At 37.2% G+C, this 26,489-nt stretch overlaps 1 protein-coding gene across 5 annotated transcripts; it reads left to right on the forward strand.

The window, feature by feature from the left end:
- Positions 1–480: 480 nt before the first annotated feature.
- On the forward strand, positions 481–26,489 carry LOC101848102 (protein FAM160B1). 5 transcript variants are annotated; one of them, XM_035968645.1, is made up of 19 exons: positions 490–640; positions 2,108–2,175; positions 3,030–3,108; positions 3,641–3,813; positions 4,285–4,389; positions 5,979–6,101; positions 7,258–7,356; positions 8,033–8,226; positions 8,729–8,920; positions 10,384–10,463; positions 11,109–11,218; positions 12,115–12,670; positions 13,172–13,314; positions 13,885–14,025; positions 15,806–15,946; positions 16,605–16,708; positions 18,957–18,992; positions 19,289–19,300; positions 24,558–26,489. In XM_035968645.1, exons 2-19 carry the CDS (start codon positions 2,116–2,118, stop codon positions 24,664–24,666), a joined length of 2,457 nt encoding a protein of 818 aa, XP_035824538.1. In that variant the 5' UTR covers positions 490–640; positions 2,108–2,115; the 3' UTR covers positions 24,667–26,489. The 5 variants fall into 5 exon arrangements, with proteins under 5 accessions (XP_035824537.1, XP_035824538.1, XP_005093977.1 ...); XM_035968644.1 differs by lacking the exons at positions 18,957–18,992; positions 19,289–19,300 and adding an exon at positions 20,070–20,129 and having other exon boundaries at positions 481–518; XM_005093920.3 differs by lacking the exon at positions 18,957–18,992.

Here is a 26,489-nt window from a genome sequence, read left to right on the forward strand (position 1 = left end):
TTAGGACATGATCTTTGGAAGGAAAAGAAATCAAATGTGGTCGTAGGGGCCTTTAACTTGAAGAGGCTCACATAAGTTGCTCCTGATAAGAATAATCAGGAAAAGAAAAATGCATTTTATTGGGCAAGGGTAGACTCAGTGTGACCTATTAAACATGTGCAGCTTTTTTGAGAGCACACGAGCAAAGATCAATGCATGGCACTCATGATCGCCAACATCTGTTGCAAATCGAACACTTGATGATGATTCAAGCAGAAAAATGAAGGGCAGACCTTGATCGTCGATGTCAGTTTCAGATCTGGCATTCTTTGAAGATGGACCCTTCTTGCCTACCACAAATGAGTTCCCTAGTAACTTATTGATACCATTTTGGAAACCCCCAGTGCACTCGTATTAGCAATCTATCTAGTGATATATAAATCTATGACACAGCTGTTTATTGACTCTTTTGAGAAAGAAGAAATTAAACTGCAAACAAAACTTCCGGTGGCAGGGAAGTGTTGCAGAGTTGCAGAGTTGTAAGGATGCAGCGTATTCTGAGACCTGTTCTGTGATAACGACCTGAACACATTTTGTTTTTTAAAGTGTAGATCTAGCTTTGATATTGCTATTTCTGTGAAGAGTCGGATAAAGAGTTAAGGTAGATTTAGATAGATCATGCAAGTTATTTCTCTATTGTTACTAAAATCTAGATTTCTACTGTTTGCCACAGGCCACAGACCAGAGGCCAGCAGAGGGTAGGGCTCGATCTTTTGATCTTTTGTAGAGATACGGCGAGCGGACGGACGGATTCGTTATTCGCGGACTCAGTCAGAGCGAGTGGGTAATGGACGGCCATGCGAGCGGACTGTGAACCTCAAGAAAGGTCGTTTTTTGGGTCCTCTCCACAATTTAACTAGATTTCTAGATCTATCTCAGCGAGCAGACCTCAGCGGCAGCCTCAAGCCTCAAGTCTCTTAAATCAAGTCATCGTGTTTTGGGTCCACTCCACTATTTTATACACTGAGCGGGCAGGCGAATGGACGAACTCTAGCAGACGAGATACACGAATCTGCTGAGATACCCGAGATGTAAACCTGCTCCTGAAAAATGACCATTTACGGCTCAACAGATGATAAAAAGCATTTAAAAGCATATTTTATATACAGTCAAACCTGTGTAAGACGGCCACCCATTGTCAAGGAGAAAAGTGGCCGTATTTAAGACAGGTGGCAGCCTTAGGCAGGACTGATCAAGATAAAGGAAACGAACCATTCCCATCTGAGGCCCCAATCGAAAGTAGCCCCATTGTTGTTGTCTTTGTTGGTGTTGTTGCTGTTGGTTTGTATTTCGTTTGTAATTTTTATTTTGTTGCTGATTTTGCACAATGGTGACAGTAAAACGAAATGTATCAGACAAGGAAGACCGAGTGCCATGCTAAAACAAACACATGGGTCGCCACCACTCGGAGAACGAGGGAAGCTTCTGTAACAAGTTCATGTTGACGTCCTTTGTTACTTTGTTACAGACTGGGTAAACAGTAACCACTCATCTCACTTACGATTTGTGTATGAGTTCTGGGCGGGGCTTATATGGGTTATGAGGGATCACACGCTTACCTCACCAGCAGCTGAAAATTGGTAGTTATAATTGGTCAACAGTAGGAGGGGCCTACGCAACATGATCGGTTGGAGGGACTACCTAACAACAAGGACAGGTGATTGAATTATGACGGCTCATAAACAACGCCAGGGGCCAATACACAATTTATGACAAAACGTAATGGAGTCACTAAGGTGACCGTCTTAGACAGGTATTATTGCTTAGTATTATAGGGGTTGTGTGTTAAATTATTGTGGCCGCGGCCGCGTTGGACAGGTGCCCGTTTTACACAGTTAAATTCTATAGATAAAACGTAAGGGGGGAAATTTGAAAGTTGCCTTTTTGTACAGGTGGCCGTCTTTTATAGAGGTGGCCGTCAGGGCAGGTTCGACTGTATATTTATTTATTTATTTTTAAAAATATCTCTATGTCTTTTTCAATATACCCACAATTCACAGTATATCAAATCGGCTACCTTCCCCTTGTATATTTTTCAAGCTGTCTATTCTGGTTTTTCTTTTGCCAGGCCATGAAATGATGAAAAAAGCGATGTTCAACAAGTTCACAAACTTTCTGCAACATGCTGTGGAAACGGTAACCCTCAATTGAATTTGTGTAAAGTTTTGTGTTATTTTTGTGATTGTAACCTTTTAAGGCAGCAGCAACACTGAGACTGACAACTGATGAAAGGAATGACTATATTTACAATATGAATCAATGTGAGACACATCACTCTGTCTAGTGCTGAATTTGTAATCTTATAAAAATTAATCATAAGTTGTGATCCTGGCCACATTGGATTATGGTTTTATGATGTCGTGTGCACTGTTCTTGAAAAACATGTTTCACCAAAAAAAAGTCTCAATTCACTCACCCTACAGGATCCTTTCATGTATAAATGCATTGAAGTTTTGAATGTTACATTCACTTCTTTTTCAGACAATTGAAAGTCACATCACATAAAAAATGGGTTGCTTTAAAATTATAAGCTTTAATATCAGATATGATGAGACATTGGTGCACCTCTTCAGCCACTGGAATGATAATGTATTTCTCTTCCAGCTGCTAAATTTTCTTAAAAATGATCTTGTTGCTTGTTCTAGTGTTATAGTGTTATAGTTAATTTTATTTAATGCGTTTTTATAGAAAGGTCTGTAGGGAAAAAAGAGAAACACCAGCATTTTTCTCCTATCAGATACCATTACCAGGCGTCTTTCTTTTTTTTTTTTAGTTTCAAAGGAAGATAGGTAGAATTTGTTCAAAGTAACTCTTACTTGATGAAACGGAACCCCTCCCAGTAACTCTTGATGAGAACAGACACCACCCCCCCCCCCCCAAAAAAAAAAAAAAAAAATCTAAAATAGATAAACAATAAAATTCTAGTTTCATTTATTCTAGGTACCTTAGTTTTGGATCTCAGCTTGATGCAAAAAGTTTTTCTTTTTCAGTTTGTACCAAATGTTGTTCCTCAAGAGGAATTTGTGTATCACTGGAAATCAGTGACAAGCTACTTTGTGGACAATAAAGGTAAAATGATACTGTTCTTATTTGTCATATGTCTATCCCCCCCCCCCCCCCCCCCCTTTTTCTCATTTCTCTGAATGTCTTAGTTCTTTTGTATAGTTTTTAAGTCTGTGTATGTTTGAAAATGTATGTGGTTACTCATGTGGAGATTGATTTTTTTGGTTTCAATGTGGTATTTAAAAAATCTGCCCCAAATTTATAATCGTTTTATGTTTCTCAAGGGTGCTTGATAAGGTAACACAGTATCTTCTTTTTGCTTGTATGAACTTCTATTTTCTAATTTCTGTCTAGTATTAAATTACTTTTCCTGACCACTTAATTGATCTTTGGTTTCTCTCAAACATAGTTGTATTCATTTATTTACGAAAATATTGTTGATCACTGAACAGGCGAGTATGCATGATGTGTCATCACCAGGGAGTGGGTACTACAAAAGTGATCTCTATTGTATTAGTGTATTATTATTGTTATTGTTATTATTATTATTATTTAATTATTATTATTATCATTAATAATTTTGATTTGTGTGTACCAGATGCTGGTGCCCGTATTGAGGAGACTGCACTTCCTGAACACCTGACCTCCATGCTGAGGATCATCCAGGAGGAAGAGTCTGACCTTGGGGAGGCGGGCACTACGGGGGTGTGCTTAGAGTACCTTCTGCAGCATCGACTGTTGGAGACGCTCTACACTCTAGGACGGACTGATGTAAGCTGCAGTCTGAGAATGCTTTACTTTGAAAATCAACCTGTCTCTCCTACACTCTCTATTTGCCTAAACTATAGTAAGATTCTGGGAACATGGGTTTTTAGTTTAAACTACGCGAGCGCCGTAAAACCTTATACTGTACTTAATACTTACTTAAAAACTGTGTAGTGGAATTGGACCTTGCAAGGGAATATTAGGAAAAACTGGAAACTACTTGTCGATCTGACTTGATGAGTATTTTGAATGAGGATGATGGACAGAACAGGGGAATGGGTCAAAGAGTTGTGGACTGTTCTTATTACTTTTGGTTTCAAAATTCTGATTGGAAAGTAGAGATTTTCTGTATGGATTTTAAAAACTGCATGTTATGAGCATGGCAACTTTTTTCTGACTGGGAATGTGGTGGTCAACTCTGTGTTCCCTGTGGACTTCACCTTGAATAAGGACTTTGTTTTGCTTTGTCCCATAAAGCACCCACCAGGTATGAAGCAGATAGTGCTGTCCTTCTTCACCAAGCTCTTGTCTCGTATCTCCCACCCGCTGCTGCCACACATCAATGTGCACAGAGCTGTACAGGTACGTTTTTGTGTATGTGTGTGTGTGTGTGTGTGTGTGAAGACCTATCAAGTAACTTGATAAACTTACATTTTTCTAAATACAAAAAAAAAAAACTTCGTAAAGGCCCTGATGGATTTTGCATGAAATCATATTTTCCTCCATGCTCAGCACTTCAAATTTAGAGAAATTCAAGTTTTTGAAAGTTCCATACTTGCTGCCTCATATACCACTTCCATCCGCAAAAACTTGCGATTGTGTAGGTCTACTGATATTTTGCAAAGAAGGATCCATACTTTTGCTTCTGTGTCATCTTGGTAATCTCTTCAAACAGGCTCCAAAATGCCATTTTAAACCCTTTACAAGCACACAATGTCAGAACCCACTGTGACCCTGCTTGATCCCAGTCTCCCGGCAGAGAATTTCCTTTACTTCTCTGCCTTGTCGGTTGGACGCACTGAAACTACTGTTTAACCTTATGTGATCGACTCTAGAGTCATGGAAATATTCCCTCACAAAGCCACAAAAATTGCTGAGGGTGTCAAAACATTTTCTGTCCTCCTCTCTTTTCAACTCTTTTTGTGTCCTCCGTATAGAGCCCTCTGCTCTTTCCCATACAAATGAGTGTGTACGGAGTTCCCCAACCTTGTGGTAAAAATCTGCCAGAAATACCTAGAACTTGTGAAACAGCCTTTCATCTGAACACATTTGTTAATGAACATTTCAATTCCTACTCATTCAGGCACTAATTTCCACAATTTTGAACTAGCCTCAATATACAATATATTTGTCCATATATTGGATTACAAGAAGTAACGAAAATGAAAGAAAAACCTGTGCAAAAGTTAATACATTGCTGGGTTGAAACTGTTAGTATATTTGTGATCAAAACTCTATCTGAAGCATTTCTTGCTTGCTGTTTTGAATTAATTATGCACAACTATATTTTGATCGTTAGGCCTTGTCATACAGCTTATTGTGAAGGCTGAAAGGATGCTTAATTTCTTTAATTTTTTTGCCATTTTCTGTTATCTTCAAGATTGAGATCATCACAGGTTCTTTTTTTAAAAACTAGTTTTTATGGCAACTGTCATTCTCTATCTTCTGATGTCAAGAAGACTCCTATTTTCCCCAAACTCTGCTTTTTTAAAAGAGTTTTGAAGGATTCCCTTATAGTTGGCTGTTATTTGAATAACATGTCTTTGTTGTTTAAGGGGCTAAGTCATGGAAGAGCTCACGCTGTGGTGTGGCATATGTGTCTTTATTAGAAATAAAAAGTGTTCTGCAGTAAGCTTTGATACTTTATACTTGTCTTGTAATAACAGGCACAGTAGGGTGCTTATCCATTGCTGCTCCATCACTAGTATTTTTGTCACCTTTCCTTGTAAACATCTGTCAAATGAAAGTTAAGAGTCCCTATTTCATATGTTGGCAGAACGTGTGTATAGTCATTTGCGGTAGGACTATGTCAAGTAGAAAGTTGACTCTTAAATTTGGCAAATGTATGAGGGGTGTTGACATAACATTTTTTTGTGAAGTATGTGTTTTTCTCAGTTTTTATGTTCATTATGACGGTTACACTTCATTTGTTACTATTCTCACTTCCACAGAGGTTGGTCAAAGCATGCGGAGAGACTAAAGCAGCTCCTACAGAGAAAGAAGAAATTGAGTTCCTTTGCACAGTATGTGCAAAAATAAAAATGGATCCTTATCTGGTCAATTTTTTCATTGAAGTAGGTATTTGCTTTCGAGATGTTTCAACTAATAATCCAAGCTAATTTTGTAGTTTCCCTTTGCATTTGCAAACATTGCTAAGAGTCAGTTCTTTGTGGTATACCGTAGCTTAGTTGTTCTCATCTCCTTGGAGTGCATGATTAGTATATATGTATTTTACCTTGAGTTAATATATTCAGAACTGTTCAAATGCATTTGTGCCCATTGTTATGTTAAAGCATTGTTTGAAACGAAAAAAGATTAAGTAAAACAGCCTTCAGCTGAGAATAGGACCTTATTACTTGGTTTGAGGAACCTCTTAAGTCTACCTGGAAAAATGTTTGGATTTGAAAAGTTTTTTTCTTCTTATTTTTTTTCACTTTATTTTAGTGACAGCAAGATAAATTTAGCCCTAAGTTTCTTTTTGAGGTGTTGTTCCCAGAGCTGTGCTCATTATATGTGTGTGCCTAAAGAAAGGTACCAAAAGTCGGATTTTGACCATTTTAAGGATTGTACCTTATAGGAAATTCAATGCTAAACACAGGGGTCTTTGAATTTTTTTGATATCTCAAGTAGTTTTTGAGATATTGCACATTTTTCCAGGTAGGGTATAAAGATATAATTTTGAGAAAGTGAGCTTTTAAGTAAAATAAACATGAGAACACATGCAAGCTTAAAAAAAACAACTATTTTTAAATGTATTTATTCATAGAAAATTCATTTCCAATTTGGCATTCAGTTGACATCAATATCATGAATGGAATTCAATTGTAAACATAGCAGGGAAGAGAAAATGTGCTTCAAGAATAGATTTTAACACCTTTTAAAAGCAGTTTTCATTATTTGCTTTTATAATACCCTACCCTCCAAATGAAGCATAGTAAAATATTCAGAAGTCAAATCAATGAAAACCCTTTGAGCAAATTGTAAAAAAATGATGGATCTATCGTTAATTTATGGAAACACATTTTGGTCAAAAAAGTGATTTTTGTCATTATCAGCCTATAGCTCGAAACGGTCTGGGGCGACTTTTGGTACCTTTCTCTAGGCGCACACAGATATAGTTTACATTAAATTTCCAGGAATGATTAACCCAATAACAATACTTCTTCAACTCCATTTTTTCCTCTTTTGAGTTTGCCTTTACAATTAAATTTCATCTCCACATCTGTGCAGAATTCAAGAAGTTCAGTGGAGAGAGCTGCCACTTCAGCACCTCGTCCACCTGCTGCTTTTAGTTTAGTGGAAGCTCTTCTGGCACTTTCCCAGAGTGAAGTGAGTGTGAAAGATCATGTTCAAATTATGTTCTTTAAAAGTTGTTAAAAGTTTGTTTTGACTTTTGTAACTAGTTAAAAAACTGTTTCATTGCACGATTTTGTCTTCAGAAATAGTTTCCACTAGGAAGATTTCATCTCTTCCCCTGTCTTTTTTTGCAAATGGACTTTCACATATTTGTAGGCTTATGTGTTCCTTTTTTATTTACAAATGAATGTTAAGTTGTAGGTAGTTTATGATTAGTCTCTAGTTTCATCAAATATTCAATGAGATTCATTTCTTATTTTATTCGAACATTTTTTTTGGTCAACAGACATTTTTGTGTGTTGCTACAAGTAAACAGAAAAAGGATTTTAAACAATAGCATGGCATTATTGGTTGCAGTTGTATTCAATGCTGTTTTTTGAGTTAGATTTAATTGATTTTTTAGATGTTTAATTGATATTTTTTAAGGACAAACCGATATGACATCCCATCAAAAAGTTTTTACCAAAAGATTGCTTGATATTCCTTATGACCATGTTTTCCCTCACCATTCAACCACTGAAGCAAAATGGAATATAAACTGTTGAAAGTATTTTACTAGTGTATCATAGCTCAGTCCAGTGTTCTCTTTTGATCTTATTTTACTGTTTGTCTTTTATTTCATAGCCATATATGCCCTGTACTTCAACAGGATGCCAGAGTAAGCTTGAAGGCTTGTGAAGGTTTGATGCTGTGTGCCAGTCTACCAGAACAGTCAGCAGCGACTGCTCTCATCTCACACACACAGTTCTGCAGCTCAGTGTCAGACACTCTATGTCAACTCTACGACAAACTACCGACCTCGGTGTACCCAGAAGATGTGGAAGGTGTTGAGGCCAAGTGGGGGTAAGTCCCATATACCTCTTGCCTTCTTGGATTTTTCATACTTTGTATTCATACTGCTTTATGCAGGAATGAAATTCACCTCTTCTCTTGAAAGAGGAAATTCAGTTATTGTTGAGTTAACCAGGTGTTACACTGAAACTCTCTGAAATCCGAAAAACTGCACTAGGCCCAATTGAGAGTGCCTATAAGTTGATGGGTTTATGATGGTAATTAACATATGTTTATATGCATTCCAATATTGTGATATTCGTGAGTATTGAAGTATATACTTATCCACAAGGTATTGCCTTATACTTATTGCTTGATAGTGTATTATAAGTATTCTTTGTGTGCAGTTTAGTAATAGCAGGGATACACAAGTTACATTATTTCACGGCAGTAATCACATGGTTTCTACCGGAGTTTTACTTCCTGTAAAAAAATTTGTCACTGATTTTTTTCTTGTGTATTTATTTTCATGATGAATCTTTTTTTCTACTGAGGAAGGTTTCTGTATTTCCAGATTTGACAACGTAATCGAGCGCAATGAACAGTCAAGCTTCGCGGGAAAACGTCACGTGATTTTTTTCCTGTCATGGCTGGACTACACTGACCAGCTCATCTCTGTGGCCAATCCAGAGGTGGGGCAGGCCTTGGCTGTGGCAGTACACACTCAGTTCTTCACAGTCAAACTACTACCCCAGCTGACCCAGCTGTAAGTGTTTGCCTCAGAATATTATCTTTCTCAGTAATGTTCATCATTTCTTATGTTGCTACTTATAATAATAATAATAATAATATATAACATTTATAGAGCGCATTTCCAAAAAAAGTAGCTCAATGCGCTTTACATTGGAATACCCATTTTTCAAAAACCTTTCTTACTACTTCCTTTCTTCTCACGCAATATACATTAATGCACACACACACACACACATACACACACACACACACACACACACACACACACACACACACACACACACACAGAGACTATTTTCATCCAGACATAGGAAAAGAACAAATATAATGAAAGCTAACGTTAAAAGCTTATGAAGGATAGGCCTGTAGGAACAGAAAATGTTTAAGATGTCTTTTGAAGCTATCAAGTGTTCTTATTTGTCTTAGTTTCATGGGTAATCTGTTCCACATAAATGGACCAAGATATGAGAAAGATCTCTCTCCATATGATTTGTATGATTTTACAGGTGTCACAAGTAGGGTGTTATCGTTCGATGATCTTAGGTTTCTCCCTGGTTTATATATACTGATAAGTTCTTGCAGATAAAAAGGAGCAGTTTTATTTACACATTTGAAACACATGACGCAGATTTTAAATATTATTCGTTCTTTTACAGGGAGCCAATGCAGTTCTTTTAATAATGGAGTGACATGGTCTCGTTTTTTAGATCTTGTTATCAGTCTAGCGGCATTGTTTTGAATTACTTGTAAACGATTCAAATATTTGTTGTTCAGACCTGCTAGGAGTGAGTTACAATAGTCTAAAAGAAAGTGAAAATAATTTAAGACATTTTGATAGTTCTAAATTAAAAACATTTTTTTCCAGTGCACCAATTGTTCTGTCTGAAAATTTGAATTATAAGAAACTGTTTTGTAAATTTTAAAATTGATCCCTGTTTAAAGTGACTGCGATGATTATTTCAACGACTCCTAGTCGCAGTTATCTTAGTCACAAGCTTGAGAGTCCGTGGAAACTGAAAATTTCCATTTTTTGTGCCTTTAATCATAGTTTTTCAGTAAAATCCACACAGAAATGTGTTCTTTTATGGGCATGACAGGTGTTGAGCCAAAAAACGAAAACATGATAAAAATTCACAAACCTTCCGAAAAATGCCAGTTTCTTCACTTTGATTATTTTGACAAGCGCCTGATTTCACCACGCTACCTCACATATAGCTTTCATTGATTGCAAACAAAATATTTGCTCCTTCCAATTCGATTGTGTCAGTAGCAATTAGTAAAAAAAAATAGGAAAGGTGTATGTTTTTTGTAATTGAATACATTTCTGCAAAAGAAGAATGTCACCATTGTGTGCTGGATCGATAACAACAACAACACCATTGTGTACTTATTGTTTTACAAACTGAATAGACTTCTCTGACCTCTTTCAAGAATACCTGCGTCTATTGGTAGCTTTTTTTTTTCATTTGTGACCAGATCTGAGTCAGGAACCATTGTGGGCACAACTTATGTCACTAAGTTCCTGCGCACCATCTGTTCTCCAGCTTTGCTGAAAGGTATGAATCGATTGTTTTGTTCAGGATTGATCTGTTGTGTCCAGGAGATTGAATGTGTGTGATTGGCGGGTGCTCTGTTGTGGTTTGTTCCTTCTCTCCTATCAAAATTTTACAGTTCTTACCTCTCATCCTTCTTTTTTGTGTTTGTTACTCTTTTGTAACACCGCTAATCTTCGGCACTAATATGACCCTATTTAATCGTGTTGCAAATGCCGTAAAATTCTTACTAAAACTTGAAAAATTTAAGAGATTGAATGATTCCACAGTTTCTTTTTATGTTGTTCATATTTTGTAGGGCGATATACTTCTGTAGAATGACCATTTTGTTTACACTTTTTCTCTTGATTTTGGCTGTTATACGCAAACAAATAACTTAGAGGTGCTGACTAAATGTCATAAATTTTTAAAATACTCCTGGGCTTTATTAGGACATGGATGTGTGGGCATAAACAAAATTAAATTTGTGTATATTAGTTTTGTTTCCTGAAGAGAAAATAAATTTGATTATCGTTTGATCTTAAATGTAAGTCATGTCTCATTTTGGTAAAGATTATCTTTTGCATGACAATATGACTCTTAATTGACATTGTTTGGCATATTTCAGTATACTTTATGTCTTTTCTGTTCCTTTGTCTCTCCGTGTAGAGTTTTGTTTCTTCTTGCTGGGCTCTGACCGCGATTTGGAGCAGAGAGACGGTTCAGGACATGCACTCACCAAGAGGTTGTTGGAAAGGTGTAACCATCTATCAGAGGAGGTATTCAGTACACAGTTTCTCTTTCTGATAGAAAATTTTAATCTGTGCTATTTTCCACCCTATTTTCTAATGATGTTAGACTTGTTTGTTACATTGAAACTGCATAAACTTGCAAATATTGTTAACAGTGAGTTGACCAATGGTTTTAAAAATGTTTCTTTTTAGGGGTGATAGTGGTATGGGCAAAAAGTGAAATAATTATGATGTATGCATTATTGTTTAATTATTTTAAATTGTTTTTTTTTTTTTAATCACAATAATGTCATACAAGTAAACTGTGTGTATTTCCTTCAATTTTATTTTTGGTGTATTTTTGCTGATGGAAGTTAGGAGTATGCAGCTATATTAATAAAGATTGTTATCACCCAAATTTGAAATGCCTCAATACTTGTTCTCTTTTAAGAGATCTATATTGAAGGCCAAATTCTGGAAATCTAACTGTGGGTGAATTTCTGGAGATACATTTGTTTTTACTTTGTGTACATGCTAATATTGTTTTATCTTTTGGTTATGTCTCCCAACTTTGTCTAGATCTGCGAAAACGAGAAGGTTGATAGTTTGTTATCTCCCCTCCCCCCCTCCCCTCCCCTCATCCCCAGTTCTTTTTGTTCTTTTTGGGGGACCTTTTCCCTAAAAGACAGTATTCTTGCCCAGTTGTAAATACTGTGTACTGGTTAGTCTGAAGCCTTGCTAGCGGCCCCTAATGGATATTCTACAGTAAAAAGTTTTGAAGGTGGCTTCATGTATAGCAAAAAGTATTCTTGAGGACACCTGTGATGGGTCTTCTTTTATCCCATTTGTTTTCATTGTTTTTCAATGGGTTTTTTTCCAACCTCGCATAGAAAGTATTGTGGTGAGGGGCTTCTCTTGTACTCAAACATTTTTTTCCCTTCCAGGTGTGCATTGCCACTCTCAAGCTGTTTGACACTCTTCTTCAAAAGGAGGAAGAGCACATTTATCACTGCCTCTTGCTGCGGAACCTTCTGAGCCGGGGTTACCTGAGGAAGAAAACACCTCCACCTGACTCAGGTGTATTGTCACTGGGATCGGGACAACTTTTAAGTGAACCGCAGAACCCCTTGAAAGACGAAGGTAGTAGTATCCCTGACTCAAATACTCTAACATCCCACAATGTCTCAGATTCTGAAGCAAATGGGAATCTGGAGATGAATATGGTCGACAAGCAATCTGAGGTAGCGGAGAGAGAGGGCAGTGCTGTCACACAGCTGACTAATGACATGGCAGATGCTAAGGTGTCGGATGTGACACATTCTCCGAGTGATGACACCAGTGACTCCAAACTACCATCAGAGTCTCAACAGTGCAAGGAGGACAGTGACGGTGTGAACAGCAGTAATACCACTGAGTCGTCAGAGACCTCCTCTGTAACTTCCAGCTCCACCAGCTCCCAGATCACTTCGAGTCCTACGACATCTTCCAGTTCTTCTGATTGTGAGAGCTTTTAAAAAATTTTTTTGTGTAGACCTACAGAGGGTTTTCAGCAACCAAAGAGCTAAAGTTAATTCCACGTGTCTTCTTTTGCTAAAGGCTTCTCATCAGTGAACAGTTTTTCTAGTTTGTTTTCTGTTATCATAGAAGGGACTTGATTATTCTCGTACTTTTGAAAGTTCAACAACCAATATACCAAGGATGCAATGAGCTCATTGCCTTGGTTTTCCTCTTGTTTGGATAAATGTGGTAAAACTGACTGATAAAGAGAACCCTCTGACTTTTCCCTCTTATATAAGCTGCTTTTACTCAACCATCCTTTCTAAAGCATTCTTTTTGTTCTTGTGTTGTTGATAAATCCACTTAATTTTCCTAATTTTTGCACTTGCTCCTTTCTTTGTAATTTCTTATCATTTTAATAGTAGTTTTGCATAACGCTTTTTCTTTTGGTTGTGACCGGATCCTAATGTCTGTGGATTATTACATATCTTTTTATATTTCCAGATCTGCGGTCCCCAGTGTCTGGTCGTTCTGAGGTACACAAAGTGGTCAACTGTTTTCTGAGCCTCCTGCCAGAAGAGGCCAAGTCCTCATACCAGACGGCTGACAGTGGCTATGACATGTATCTCAGAGACGCACACAGACTGGTGAGACAAAATGTTCAATGCTTATAGAATTTTTGTGTCATTTTCTGTTTTATATTGATATATTGGGTGTGTGGTTATGGCTAATCTGACATAATTTTCTGGCATTAAATGTGAATTTTGCATACAAACAATCTAGTCATACTGGGGAATGTACGGGACTCCTGATTTGATTGTGTCTCTTGGTGTATGGCCAAGGATTATTTTTATTTGTAAAGATTTTATGTTCTTGTACAGGATTGCTTTAAAGATAACGTATCAGCTGATAAGACTCATGTGAGTTTTGCCCGAGAATGAGCTGGCTATGGATGTTTTTCTCTCTTCCCTGTTGTCCTTATTTAGACAATTAACATGTATTTCATGTAAGGAAGTGTCTTGATTTCAACATTTTTTTTCCTTCATATTGGAAAAAGTGATGTTTATTCTGGGTATTCAAATGCTTACTGAATAATATTTTTTGGTAATGTTTTGCTATTTTCAGTTTTGCCATGTTGGCTCTTTCTACAAGCATGGGCAAACTGATACTAGTAGTTACAGAATTTAGTGATGAAAAAAAACCCATATCCCTTTCAGTTTGCTATACAAGAGACAGTCTGCAAGCCTTGGAATTGGCCAAAAACTGCTGTCACTCTGTCTGAGTATGCTACCAAACCGTTCTACGAGGGGTCATTCCTACACATGCTTTTAGAGAAGTTGCTACATTTACTTGACCAGGTTTGTATCCAGTCATTTGACTGTGTTTTGTTTTTGCTGTGGGCTTTCTAATACATTTCTGTTTATCACTATGGAACCCATTTCCTCTTCTCGTTTGACTGTCTAGTATTATATTTTCTGAGGTTAACTTTTACTTTTCCATGCACAGGGTGATTACGGGGAAATTAAATGACTTGTCTGTTGAAATGTTAACTCAAGGTAGATTTAAATTTAATGCTTTGCCTGGTCTCAAGTAAAATGAATATCCTTGTATTAAGTTTGGGAAAGAATGATGATTTTGTTTAACATTGTTTCGTGTTATCCTGTGAAACCACTTCCCTTGATTTGTACTCACTGAACCTCGGCTGTTAACTCTTTGAGCCTGGATTCCCGCTAGAACGGGATTCGCGAACATGTGTCAAAAATCCCGATTCCCTCTCAAGCGGGATTCACAAGTGGCCTCAGCTCTAGGCTCATCATGCGCTAAAAATAGACAGCCAATAGCTATAAATCTTAAATTTGCTCTGTGACTATTCAAATATATTGTCTGTGCTTCTACATGTGTAGTTTGTGGAAGATTTTCTTGGAAAAAATTGGATTTACTTCACGGTAAAAATGAGGCGAGCGAATGTGAATGAGCCCAGTACTTCCAGTGGTAAAAGGGCTAGAACTGAGTTGTTTAGTACCCGACAGGTAATTTATTTTTTCGCTGGAGATTCAGAATCGGATGAAGAAGACCTAGAAAGAGATTACGAAACAGAAAGTGAAAGCAGTATTGATCACGAAGCAGGCCAAGGTGAGGATAGATCTAGATTTAGTGAAAATGGTGACAACTATGATAGGTATGTTGGGGGGCGTGGACCCCAGGAACAGAGATACGCTTTAGTGGGGCAGCTCAGGGCTCAAAGGGTTAACAGTCTGATCTCCCCTCTCATTTCGGGAGAATTTTATAAACTCATTAATTAATAAACCAATAAAAATGCAGATTTGAAAATTGGTACCTTATTGTATCATTTCGAAATCTTTGAATGAGCCTTACGTACTGTATCTGTGTTTCTAGAAAGTTTGTATGGTTTCTGTGTTCTGGAAAAGATCAGAAGATTGATTCTGGAAGACTGAGGTTAGAGGTCACGGATACCATTGCTGAAACCTGTAAACCACCTCTGTATTTTCTGGCAATAGGCTTCTTTCTGCAGTTTTGTCATCTGTGCATAATAGTTGTATGTTGATTCTATAGTTGCTCTAAGACAAATTTGGCAAGTCTAGGTACAAAAAGGATTGGGGTCAGGGTTTGACGCAGAGATTGACATAGCTTGTGGTCAGAGTTCTGTCAGTCAAGGTTTGATCTGCTTCCAACCAATTTGAACAAGAAAATAAATGGAGCTAGTCAGTTTTTACCCTGTTGTACATTGATTTTTTTTTGGGGGGGGGGGGGGGGGGTTACAATGTCAAGCTCAAGGTTTCATCATCTACGATTTTTTATATATGTGTAAGCGGATTTGGATAAAATGAATGTGTAAATTTGCTTTTGTCCTCAAGCAAAAGAGATGGCCTTGAACACCTTCAAATCCCACTGTTTGATTGAAATTATGGATGTTTAATTAAAATGTTGGCTATTTTCCTCTATGCGGTATATTATTTTTCTTGGAGAAGTCTCCTATTGATAAGCATGTTATTTTGTTCTGGAAGAGAATTTGCATATGTTTTTGTCGTATTTCAGAGCTGTTTAGTGGAATGACAGATATTTTTGGTGTATTTCAGAGCTATTTAGTGGAATTACATATTTTTGGGTGTATTTCAGAGCTACTCTGTGAACCTGCTTCTCACTGCTCTCATCTCAAAAGTGGTCATGATCCCACATCCAAACCTACATGAGTTTCTACTGGACCCATATCTGCCCATGTTGGAGGGAACTCGCACCCTGCACTCTGTGCTCCTTAAAGTAATTCTTTCATTCAAATTGTGGATTTTTTACTTAGGTGGTGTTCACTGACTACCATTGCCTTATGCGTTGTAGATAAAATTTTACTTAAGCACTAGTGAAGACCAAACTGCCACTTTAGTCCGTTTCTTAAAATTATTAATAGCTTTCTATGATTTCTCTAACTTCAGACTTTTCTATTTATTACTTTTGTCTTCCCACTGTTTCCTCAGTCTTTCTCAGCTGCAAGACTTCTATGATTTTATCTTGAAAATGGTCTGGAAACGTGTCCTTATCACCTCAGTTGTTGATGACTGGAGGTCTAATTTTTCGTGGCATCTTTCCACTAATATTCATCATTTTGAAGAAGACTTGTTGCAGGGATAATTAGTGGGTGCTTCACTATCTTCTGCTCCTTCTGCTTCTTTTCAGATTTTCTGTTGTCTTTAACTGCTACTAGCTGAATAATGCTGTTCGCATGATGCTTAGCAGATACTTACTACTCAACCAACAACCACTTGCAGTAGGTAGTCATACACATTGTCAAAAGCATACTCTTGATCTGATAAAACACATTTAAAAATTTGAAATGACTCTAGCCAATTGAAAATAAATGTTTAGAGTAATTGCTTGTATTAAAGTATGCACTACTTACTGTTACTTCCACTTGGCATGACAGATTACAGGAGAAGTGCGACATCACCAGCAGGCAGATGCTGCGTTTTCCCAGAAACTAGTTCTGGCGAGGAAGCAGCTGTTGGGTTTGGTGCCAACAATCCACAGGTAAATAAGCTATTACAGTCTTAATTACTATTGGCCTTGTAGATGGCATTTTTTACAAGTTTTTTTGTTTTGGCTCAATCAGGCAAAAATTTTTCTCCGGCACCACTCGGCATTTTGGTGCTTTTTAGGAAGTGCTTCAGCGCATCAGAGCTGATAAACTTGTGGTTGGGGTCATGGTAGCCTTGTAAGTGGGTCAGATTATGGGCAGTGGGAGGAAAATTGCGGAAATTTGTTTGAAATCAGAAGTGAAAATTGCTTAAAAAATTACGTCATAACAAAACGTTAGTTTTCTTAAAAGTGTAATTTCTACAAAATAATATCTAAAAAGTGTGTAAAAGGGAAATTAGGGGGATAGGGTGCGGTGGAGGGGAATGAAATAAGATTAAGGTGGCGTTCTGATATGAGGTTCTGAACCTCCCTCATTTCAGGCCTCCAACCAATGACACGGAAGAATTCCGTTATCTCATGTTTTGTACAGAAATATGAAGGTACCCATAATAAAGTAGCAGTGACATAAGGGGCATTTTGGACTGGTTTTTTTTCACTTTCTTCTCATTGGTCTTCCTAAGTATTTTGTCTTTTTTTTTCTCCAAGGAATTATATGGCAAAGTTCCCATGGTGGAATATTCTAAAAATATTTTATGCACTTGAATATTTTGTTTCATTTATTGGGTTGGACCACTTTCTGGCTGTCAATGCTGATTAAAACCATGTAGCCTTAGATCTTTTAGCAGTATATTCAGACATAATTGTCACGACGCTGTGGAATTAGGTGCTTGTCAATTTTTGGGCACTTGGAGTTATTGGTATCATCTGAAAGCTTGTCTATTTGTCTTGCTTTCGTTATAAGATACCTATTTATCTTGAATAGAAGTCGAGATATTTGCGATTGAAGGAGGTGGAGGCACCTGGTTTTGGAGATCAAATTAGTGAGAAAATGGCTGCCAAAGTTTTGTAACTTATACTCAGCTTGAGAGTCCTTGGAAACAAAAAATGAATACTTATGTGCCTTTAATCAACGCTGTTCAGTAAAATCCACACAGAAATGTGTCTTTAAATTGACATCAAAGGTGTTGACTAGAAAAGAAAAAGACGTTGCCAAACCGGTGGAAACATGCCATTTTCTTCGATTTCCCTATTTTGACGAGCGACTGATTTCACCCCGTTGCCTTATATTAGTTATATGTATCTCTTATTGCACTCAGAGACTAAGGCCGGTCCCAGAGTGGCTCTGTAGGTCTGACCTGTAGCTGGCCTAGTACACGCCGTCTGCTTGTCAGCACAGCGGTACTGTGAGTTGGCGCCTGTGTCTCAGCGAGTGCGAGGCACACTCGCTGCGTCTCAGCACAGCCGCATTGTGTGTTGACGTGTGTAGGTATGCAACTGACGGGTCTGCCCTGCTATATTTAGGTACTGTGTAATCCAAGACCAATTATACCAAGACGGGACAACTTTTCTTTACGTCATGTGCCAAGTGCAGCCCCCCCCCCCCACACACACAAACACACTTGCAGCTGCGCGCGGCGATAGTTTACATTGGTAATGCAAGGCTAGATCTAGAATCTAGAGAAGCACACCTAGTTCTAGGCCGACGCCTTGGCCTACGACAACAGTCAAAACTAGGTCAACCTCTCGAGTCGAAGTTTCAAAGTATGATAAAGTGCATTTCTGGGTGATTTTGTGGCCAAGTGTTGATGCTAGCATCAATATTTAATAGTAAAGCACCTACTAATACTTACTTCTTGTTGATTTTGATAATCTAGGAAGAGTTTCAGTCGAAAATAAACATAAAGCGAGGCGACACATGTCCGCCATTTTTACAACACTGTTGAATAACACGTCTGACGCATCGCGCTGCTCAGCTGACAAAAAACAGACGACACAGCGACGCTGCTTAAGCACACGATAATGTATACATTCATTTGCACGGTGCGAGCCAGGCGAGCTACAGGTCAGACCTACAGAGCCACTCTGGGACCGGCCTAAGTCTCACACTTTTGCTTCCCACACACATGATACTGAATTCAGTAAATGAGAAAAGAAAGGGTTTTATGGTTAAAGATTGAGGATTCTTGTACTCCCTGACAATGACACTAATGCATCATGTGACAGGGATTAAAATGGAAGATCGGCAAGAGTGTGAAAATATTTGATAAAGTCTTTGAGTTAACCTTTCATGTACGAGTGACATGGCACAAGTCTTCTGTAAAACAATCCAAGTAACATTGACTTATTTAATCCTACCTAGACTAAGGGCAAAAAGTGCAGTGAATCAACTTCCGTGGTAAGTTGTAAAGCAGATGTTTAAAATCCCAGCTTCCCTTTTTTGTTAATTTTTTTTCAATCCACTTTTTTTGTTGTGTTTTTTAATCACCTTCTGCAGCACCAGGGTGATTTGGCTTCTTTTTGTTTTCCCTTCAAAGTTTTTAGCTCAGTTGAGAACTTTATTGATCACATAATGGTTTAGCTGTCTCCAGCTGGTGTCAGTACCAGCAGGAATTTTCAGATACTCATTACATCACTATTTTTTTCTATTGTTCTTTTTAGTAATGAATATTTAATCTGGTCTCTATTTCAAAGTGATGGAGGAGGGTAAGTTTGTCATGCATGATAAGATTGATTAAAGTGAAGGAATGCTGAACATGCATCTTGTCATTGTTAAGAAGAGTGATTTTAGTTTGCATGGTCTTCCTAAGTGTTAAGAGATGTGTAAAAAAAATCATCCTGTTTTTAAAAAAAATCTTTGTAGCAGTTAAGCTGTTAAAAACGTATATATTAACATTTTCTCAGGATTTGTTGCTTAATCTGTTAAATTGTGAAGAATGTATAGACGCTACTAAGCTTTTTCTTTTGACATTAATTATGACACCCTCAATTTCTCCCTAGACTCACTGCTTTATGCAACCTTGCCCTGCCTGCCCTGTTTAGTGTGTGTACTTACGCACTTGTTCTTTGTGTCCCAGTCTCTTGTTCTTGATTTGACATGTCGCATGATAGTGAATTTGCATCTCTCCTTGAAAGACTAGCTTGGATTTTTAGTTAAGCATGTTTGTTACTGGATCTGTTTTTTGTCTGTTTTTTTTCTGTTTTTAAAATGACATTTAGTTACTTATGATTGAGTTTATTTCTTTAACGGAATGGCTTTACCCCTTATTTCCTCTTACGTTTGTGTAAAAGGTAAACTCATAACCATGAATCCTGGAAACTACCAGTGATTTTAGCAAAGTGAAGAAGCTCAGCTTGGTTCTTTGGCAGATAAAAACAACATTAACTCTTATTTGATTGTTATGCAGGTTATTCTATTCCAGGTAAATGTGCTGTTTTGTTTTGTTTTTCCTTTACATTCTTTTTTTTTCATTAGATCTCAAGAAGTTACACCCTTACTCAAAAGACAGAGAAGCCTTCATAGACAGAAAGCCAGGTAAACTGGATACTGGGTATTTAGACTAGAGAGATATATACCACAAAATACAAAATCAGTAACTTATCTTTGACAGGTTGGAATTTACAGAGAGGACTCCACCATTTTCATCTATTATTGCTCTCAACATGTTTGCTATTGGTGTGCATCGTGGATGCTTGTTCATGTTTGGCATGTTGATTGTCAATTGTTATGGACAACTCTGGTTTATAGTGATTGTTCTGCTCTGCTGCACTGTTTCAGTGTGCCTACAAGAAGTTCAAAAAACTTCTCAGCCTCTAGGTTTGTGGTTAACGAATGGATGCACTGAACACCAGCATGAACGTGCAACTTCTCTTGCGGTTGTGTAATGCACAAGCATCTTTTCTCAGAAAAATATGTCTTGTACTGTCGAACCTGTGTAAGACAGCCACCCTTTGTCGAGGGGAAAGTGGTCGTATAAGACAGGTGGCCGTCTTAGGCAGGACTGATCAAAAAGAAGAAAACAAACCGTTCGCTTCTGAGGTCCCAACCGGAGGTGGTTGCAGGCTTAGGAGTACCATACGTCTAATTAAAATGGGTTTTTGTTTTCTTTTGAAAAACGGGAAAGGGGGGGGGGGGGGGGGGGGAAGAGGGTTGTTTTTTATGTTGTTGTTGTTGTTTTTTGCTTTGCTTTTTTTGTTGTTGTTGCTGATTTTGAGCAAGGGTAAACCAAATGAAATGTGTCAGATAGGAGGGAAGACTGAGTGCCATGGTGAAACAAACACTTGTCATGGGTCACCACCAGTTGAAGAACGAACGACGCTTCTGTCATAAGTTCTTGTTGACGTCTAGTGACCACTAATCTCACTTGTGATTTGTGTGTGAGTTGTGGGCAGGGCTTATTTGTTATGATGGATACCACACTTTCCTCATGATAGGAAGCTGAAAATTTATTGTTACCGATTGGTCAATTTGGGTAAATAGTAAATCTACGCAACATGATCACTCATAGGAGGGACTAACAGTAAAGACAGGTGAATGGATTATGACGGCTTGTCCACAGCTTCAGGGGCTGATACATAATTAATGACAAAGCGTTGGATGATGAGAGATTTGCGTGGTCATCCTACTGAGGTAATTTTGTTTGCTGGTTGATAAGATATGGTGGCCGCGTTGGACAGGTGACCATTTTACACAGTAAAATTGTAGTTTAAAAAATCCAATAGGAATAATGAAAAGTAGCCATTTGTACAGGTGGCTGTGTTTTAGAGTGGGCTATCATGGCAGGTTCGACTATTTTTTTTTTGCGTATCATATCTGTTCTTTTTCGTTCTTCTCTTTTTTTTTCTTTGTTCTTCTCTCCCAGCCTATTACTGTACCCTTGAAATGACCTTTTTGCATCCAGTTAGACTTTTAGCCTAATCAAAAAAAGGCACGCACCACCAGACTTTTTAGATGTTGCATTTTGTCAGGACCGTGTTGTAAATCTTTGAAGACTTGGGTGTGTGTCGTGACTTGGTAGTAGTAGTAGTAGTATAAGGTTTTACGGCGCTCGCAACTGCTAAGGTCATATGAGCGCGCGAAACACAAGTTGTTCACCTCTGCGAAAGTTCACTTCACGACTGGTAACTAATTTACTTTAAAATGCTAAAAAGTTAAATTATTCAAATTCGGTGTAAATACATTTGTGATCTAAACAACTTTTAAGTAACATTAAACATTTTAAATAATATCAGATTCACTTTACAACTCGCCATAAAGGCCGTGACTTGGTGGAGTTGGGCCCGCGTCGGTTTTTGGGCTTATGGACTTATCTTATTGGTATCATTTTAAAGTATGTTTGTCTTGCTTTAGATTTTTAAAAATACCCATCAATAATAATGATAATAGTAATAATACTAATACTAACAGTAATAATTATAAATAGCATTTATGCTGCACGTTTCCTTTTTGTTAAAAAAAATGTACAATGCGCATTACAGTCATAAAGATATCACGTTTTAAATACTAAATATTCATGATGAATAGAAGCCAAGATACTTGCGATTGAAGGAGGCAGGGGTTAACTGGTATAATAAGAGGTAAAAATAGTGAGAAAATGGCTGCTAACATTCGGTGACTTCCAAAGCTTGAATGTCGTTGGAAACTGCAAATTTTCGTTTTTTGTGCCTTTGAACAATTTTCTGTAAAATGCGCTCAGAAATATGTTTTTAAATGGATGTAGCTGATTTTGAATCAGAAAGAAAGAATCTATAAAAATTGACCAGGGGGCGGAAATGTTACCTTTTCTTCTATTTAATAATTTTGACGAGTGCCTGTTTTCACCACGATGCCTCTCATATAGCTATTGATGTACATGGACTTCCACGATTGCGCAAATATGCTTTGATTTCTTTGATTAAAAATGGAGTCCATCATCACACATATTTCATTGTGGATGTTGCAGAGAATGGAGGAGCGGGTATGATCATGTTGTTCCTGCTATGACTTTGTCTCTCTACCAAACCAAACTGGATGGGATCACTTTCTTGTGATATTAAATTCTGTATGGCTATTGACTTTAATGGCTTTTTTTCTTTGAGAACGTGTCAGACTTTCTCCTTCTTTCTTCTCCCAGTAATTTCTGCTTTGCAACAGATTTGTAATGTTGGTGATGAATGGAAGATATCATTGCTTTTGTTGGTCATAACAGTTTGGGTGGGATTCTACATGAAGGTTGGACATTAGTATTGTCCTCTTAATTGTGTTTGCTGCACAAAGGGATTTTCAGTTTGTTTCTTCATTTGGGGGAAGGGAGATGTTTACCTCAAGTTTGATATATTTTTGGAAATTCTAATGCGTCTCTTGTGTGCAATGGAAGGAAAGGATAAACCAATGAATGAATTATTTTGTTAATGTGGTCATTAAAAATAATTATTTGAAAAGCTGTAGATGTATCATTATCTTCTTGCGTGTTGGTTTCAATTATGAAGAAGCTTTTTGCACGGTGTAGAGACAATTGTTTTATTTTTGCTTATTTTTGTCAAATTAAAGAAAGAAAGAAAAAAGTACAGGCATCATGCAGAATGTTTTAATTGAAAAGTCTTTTTAGGGTAAATGTGATGACATGTGTAAATTGTTTGCTGACTGACCACTGACTTGTAAGTTCCTCATTTCTGAGACATTTAGCTTCTTTTTGCCCCAGGAACCTGAATTTATAATTTGTTGTGGTCAAGCGGAAATCAATCTTTCATCTTTATCCCTCTTTGCTGCTCTTTTGTCCCCATCCTCGCGCCCCTTTTCCGCCCTGTAGCCATGGTGCGAAACGGGCTATGGCACCATTTTGACATGCTTTGTTTTTTTTTGTGTGGTTGTAATCACAGTGGAACCCTGTTGTAGTGACAAATGTCTAGTTTTGACAGCTGGCTATTTCATATTTACTTTATAAGGGGGCAAAATTAAAGTTTGCTATTAAAAGCTTATATATGGAACCCCCAGGAATATAACATTTTTTATGCCATTGATAGTTTTCGCTCTGACATGTAGCATAAGTTACTGCTGCATTGGAGTGGTCTTTTCTCAAACCGAGGCAGACACTCATAAACATACTGTACGTTTCAATGCTGAGTGAGGAGGTAAGTCTTTTTATGTGTCTCGTCGCTGTTTGACTGCATTATTTTTACTCATGCTCTTAAAACAGCTGACAAGAAAAAGTTGTTTGCTAAATATTTAATGTTTGTATGGTTTGCCATATTTGAAAGTTTTTGTTTTAAAACTTTTCCATTTCTTAGCATATCAGTATTATTTATGGTCTCAGAAAAGGTGCTGAAGGAAACTAAATTCCTTTATCTATTCAGTAGCTTGCATACTTGGCAGTCATGTGTGAACTTTTGTCTTTGTAATTTCAACATTTGTGTCCATTCAAGTGCTGGCCAAAAATTTATGTATTGGATGGTCAACTGTAGGATGTGGAAGGTCAAAAGCTGATATTTGTTTTCAACACTGGCCGAAGAACTTTTGAATAATTATAATTAATGCGAATAAACAAATTTATGGTTATGGCAGGTATGTCATGACACATTAGTCTTGTGGACATCATTAGAAACAGGAAAATAACCCTTTTAAAACTTGTGAATTAATGGGTGGATAATTATAATTACAACCCAGTTTGACTGTTATCCCGTAATTATTAAAAATTGTTTGTCTAAACAAGATAAGGAGTTTGTACCTTTTATCTCGTCTACTATTGTTAAAATGTATTGACTCTTCTAGTTAATCTAGCTTTTTTTTTTTTTTTATACATGACGGGTGGCTTTGCAATCAAAGTCTCCTTATTGTACTTTGCTTTTTAAAAAAAAATGATTTCAGAAAAGTATTGTCTAAATGTTACAGTACTGTCTAAGTGTTGAATACTTGTTTTTTTGTAATACACCATGTACCATTCATGCATGAACTTTGACTGTAACCATGTGTTCTTTGTGCCCCTAGGTTTGAGGACCAGGCCAGGATGGAAGCAGTCATTGTCTTGGAGGAGTTCTGCAAGGAACTTTCTGCAATTGCCTTTGTCAAGCACCATGCTGCAGTCACTCGCTTTTGAGGTGGCAAGCCTCATCACATAGGCATATGTGTCGGTACCAATCAAAATCAGACATGCGTCGGAAATTTTTTAAACTGAGTTAATCTTGTTGTCAAAAACAATCACCTTTTCCTTTTAAGTTAAATAAAATATTAAGTCAATCAGACAATATGTGACGAAAATATGAAAACTTAAATACCGCAAGGTACGGAAACATTAATTAAATGAGAAAATAGGCTCCAAAGTTGAGCAATATGTTGCTTAAACCACAAGCATCTCAGAAATAAATAATGATGAAATTCATTGAGTAAAGTAATTTATTTTTTGTTTGAAATGACACCAAAAACAAAAGAACATTTTTAACAGATAAGAAAACCCCCAAAATTGACTGAAGGTTGAGTTTTTTTTTGTTTTTTTTTTCCCTTTGGACCTTGTAGCTTTGATAACCCAGTGCAACTTATGCCTAATTATGATTGGTGCTGACACATATGTTCCTTCGGGAGCTGAGGTGGCAAAATGTCGTGAAATGGCCTTGAATAGGATTTGTTTTTGATGCTGTGTGACCACAACATGGGAAATGATGCCAAGTGTACCTGCTACTTTCTTTTGAGGTATTGGGTATAAGGTGCATAAAATATTGTCTCAGAAATTTGACTCTTTATTATCCTCCACTCCAACATTAGAACAGATTTTAAAAACCAGTTCAGACAATTTGTGCTGAACCTTCTGAAAAAATTTACTTGATTTCTGGAATGAAACAGAGATCCTTTGTATATCAAATATTGCAATATCACACACAGTCTGTTTTTAGGAGTAGCATCTGAACAGAGAATTCCATGAATAGATAAGTTTGGTGTTGAAAATACTGGTGAGTTGACTATGTTGGTAAAAGCAAATTCTGGAATTGTGCATAATATTGTCAAATCATTGAGCACTTGTTCATGACATTTTGCTTTGATTCAGTAAGAATTTGACCTTCATGAATTTCTAAAAACATTTGTGTGTTCCTGAATATGGTCCTGACAGTGATAAATCATAATTTTTGACCCTGTTGATGGTTACAAATATTTGTTTGTTTTATTTGTTTTATTTGCTGATGTCTCGATGCCATAAGGTAATAAAATCCAAAGAAATTTGTTTTGTGATTACAAACAAATTGTCCCTTAAAAGGGCCTCACATGTAGCAGTAACAGTTTGTCTTCAGAGTTACTGTGGTCCTTTAAAGACAGAGGGTGCATCTCTGTTCGAAAATATAAGGACATGGATGAAAATAGTATGCTAATTGTATTTGTGAGTCCAATTTCTTATTATGTAACTAAGGAGGTGCTTGAGCGTTCACTGGCTGGCCATTGCTTCTGCCAGGAGAATTAACATCTGATATTTTTATAGCACATTCCCTCATAACTTTGTCTTTTGTGTTAGAAGAATATGAAGGCTGTCACCAAAGCTTTACATTTTTTTGTCTCAATACAATATTGTCACCAGCTCTTCCTACTGCACATTACTCTGCTTGTGTATGATATGCTGTTGGTTCATTAGTTGTCATACTGGACTACAACCTTGCTTCAGATGCCCTACATGTTATAGTTTTCCCAAGATCTCCAGCTGCTTGACTTTAAGTCACGCAGAACCACTTTTCTTGCCTCTATGCTCTTAATGATATTGTCAGGATGCCTTCAGATGGTGTAGCTTACATTATGGCTGAAATTTGTCAAAAATTGATGTTTTAAGATGGTGTAGGTTGCATAAAATATTCCCTAAAATTTTCAAGTCTCGAAGATTATTTACATATGTGAAGCATCATGGTGAAATGGTGAAATCAGGTGCTCGTCAAAATAATAAAA

Source organism: Aplysia californica, unplaced genomic scaffold (genome assembly GCF_000002075.1).
Source record: "Aplysia californica isolate F4 #8 unplaced genomic scaffold, AplCal3.0 scaffold00072, whole genome shotgun sequence".
NCBI lineage: Eukaryota > Metazoa > Mollusca > Gastropoda > Aplysiida > Aplysiidae > Aplysia > Aplysia californica.

What these genes read in the sequence shown, in the direction of transcription:
- LOC101848102 (XM_035968644.1), top strand. Translation starts at nt 2,116, where the DNA reads ATGATGAAAAAAGCGATGTTCAACAAGTTCACAAACTTTCTGCAACAT. An exon ending in ATGTGCACAGAGCTGTACAG is followed by an intron (nt 4,390 to 5,978) that starts GTACGTTTTTGT and finishes TCACTTCCACAG; the next exon opens with AGGTTGGTCAAAGCATGCGG. An exon ending in TGCACTCTGTGCTCCTTAAA is followed by an intron (nt 15,947 to 16,604) that starts GTAATTCTTTCA and finishes TTGGCATGACAG; the next exon opens with ATTACAGGAGAAGTGCGACA.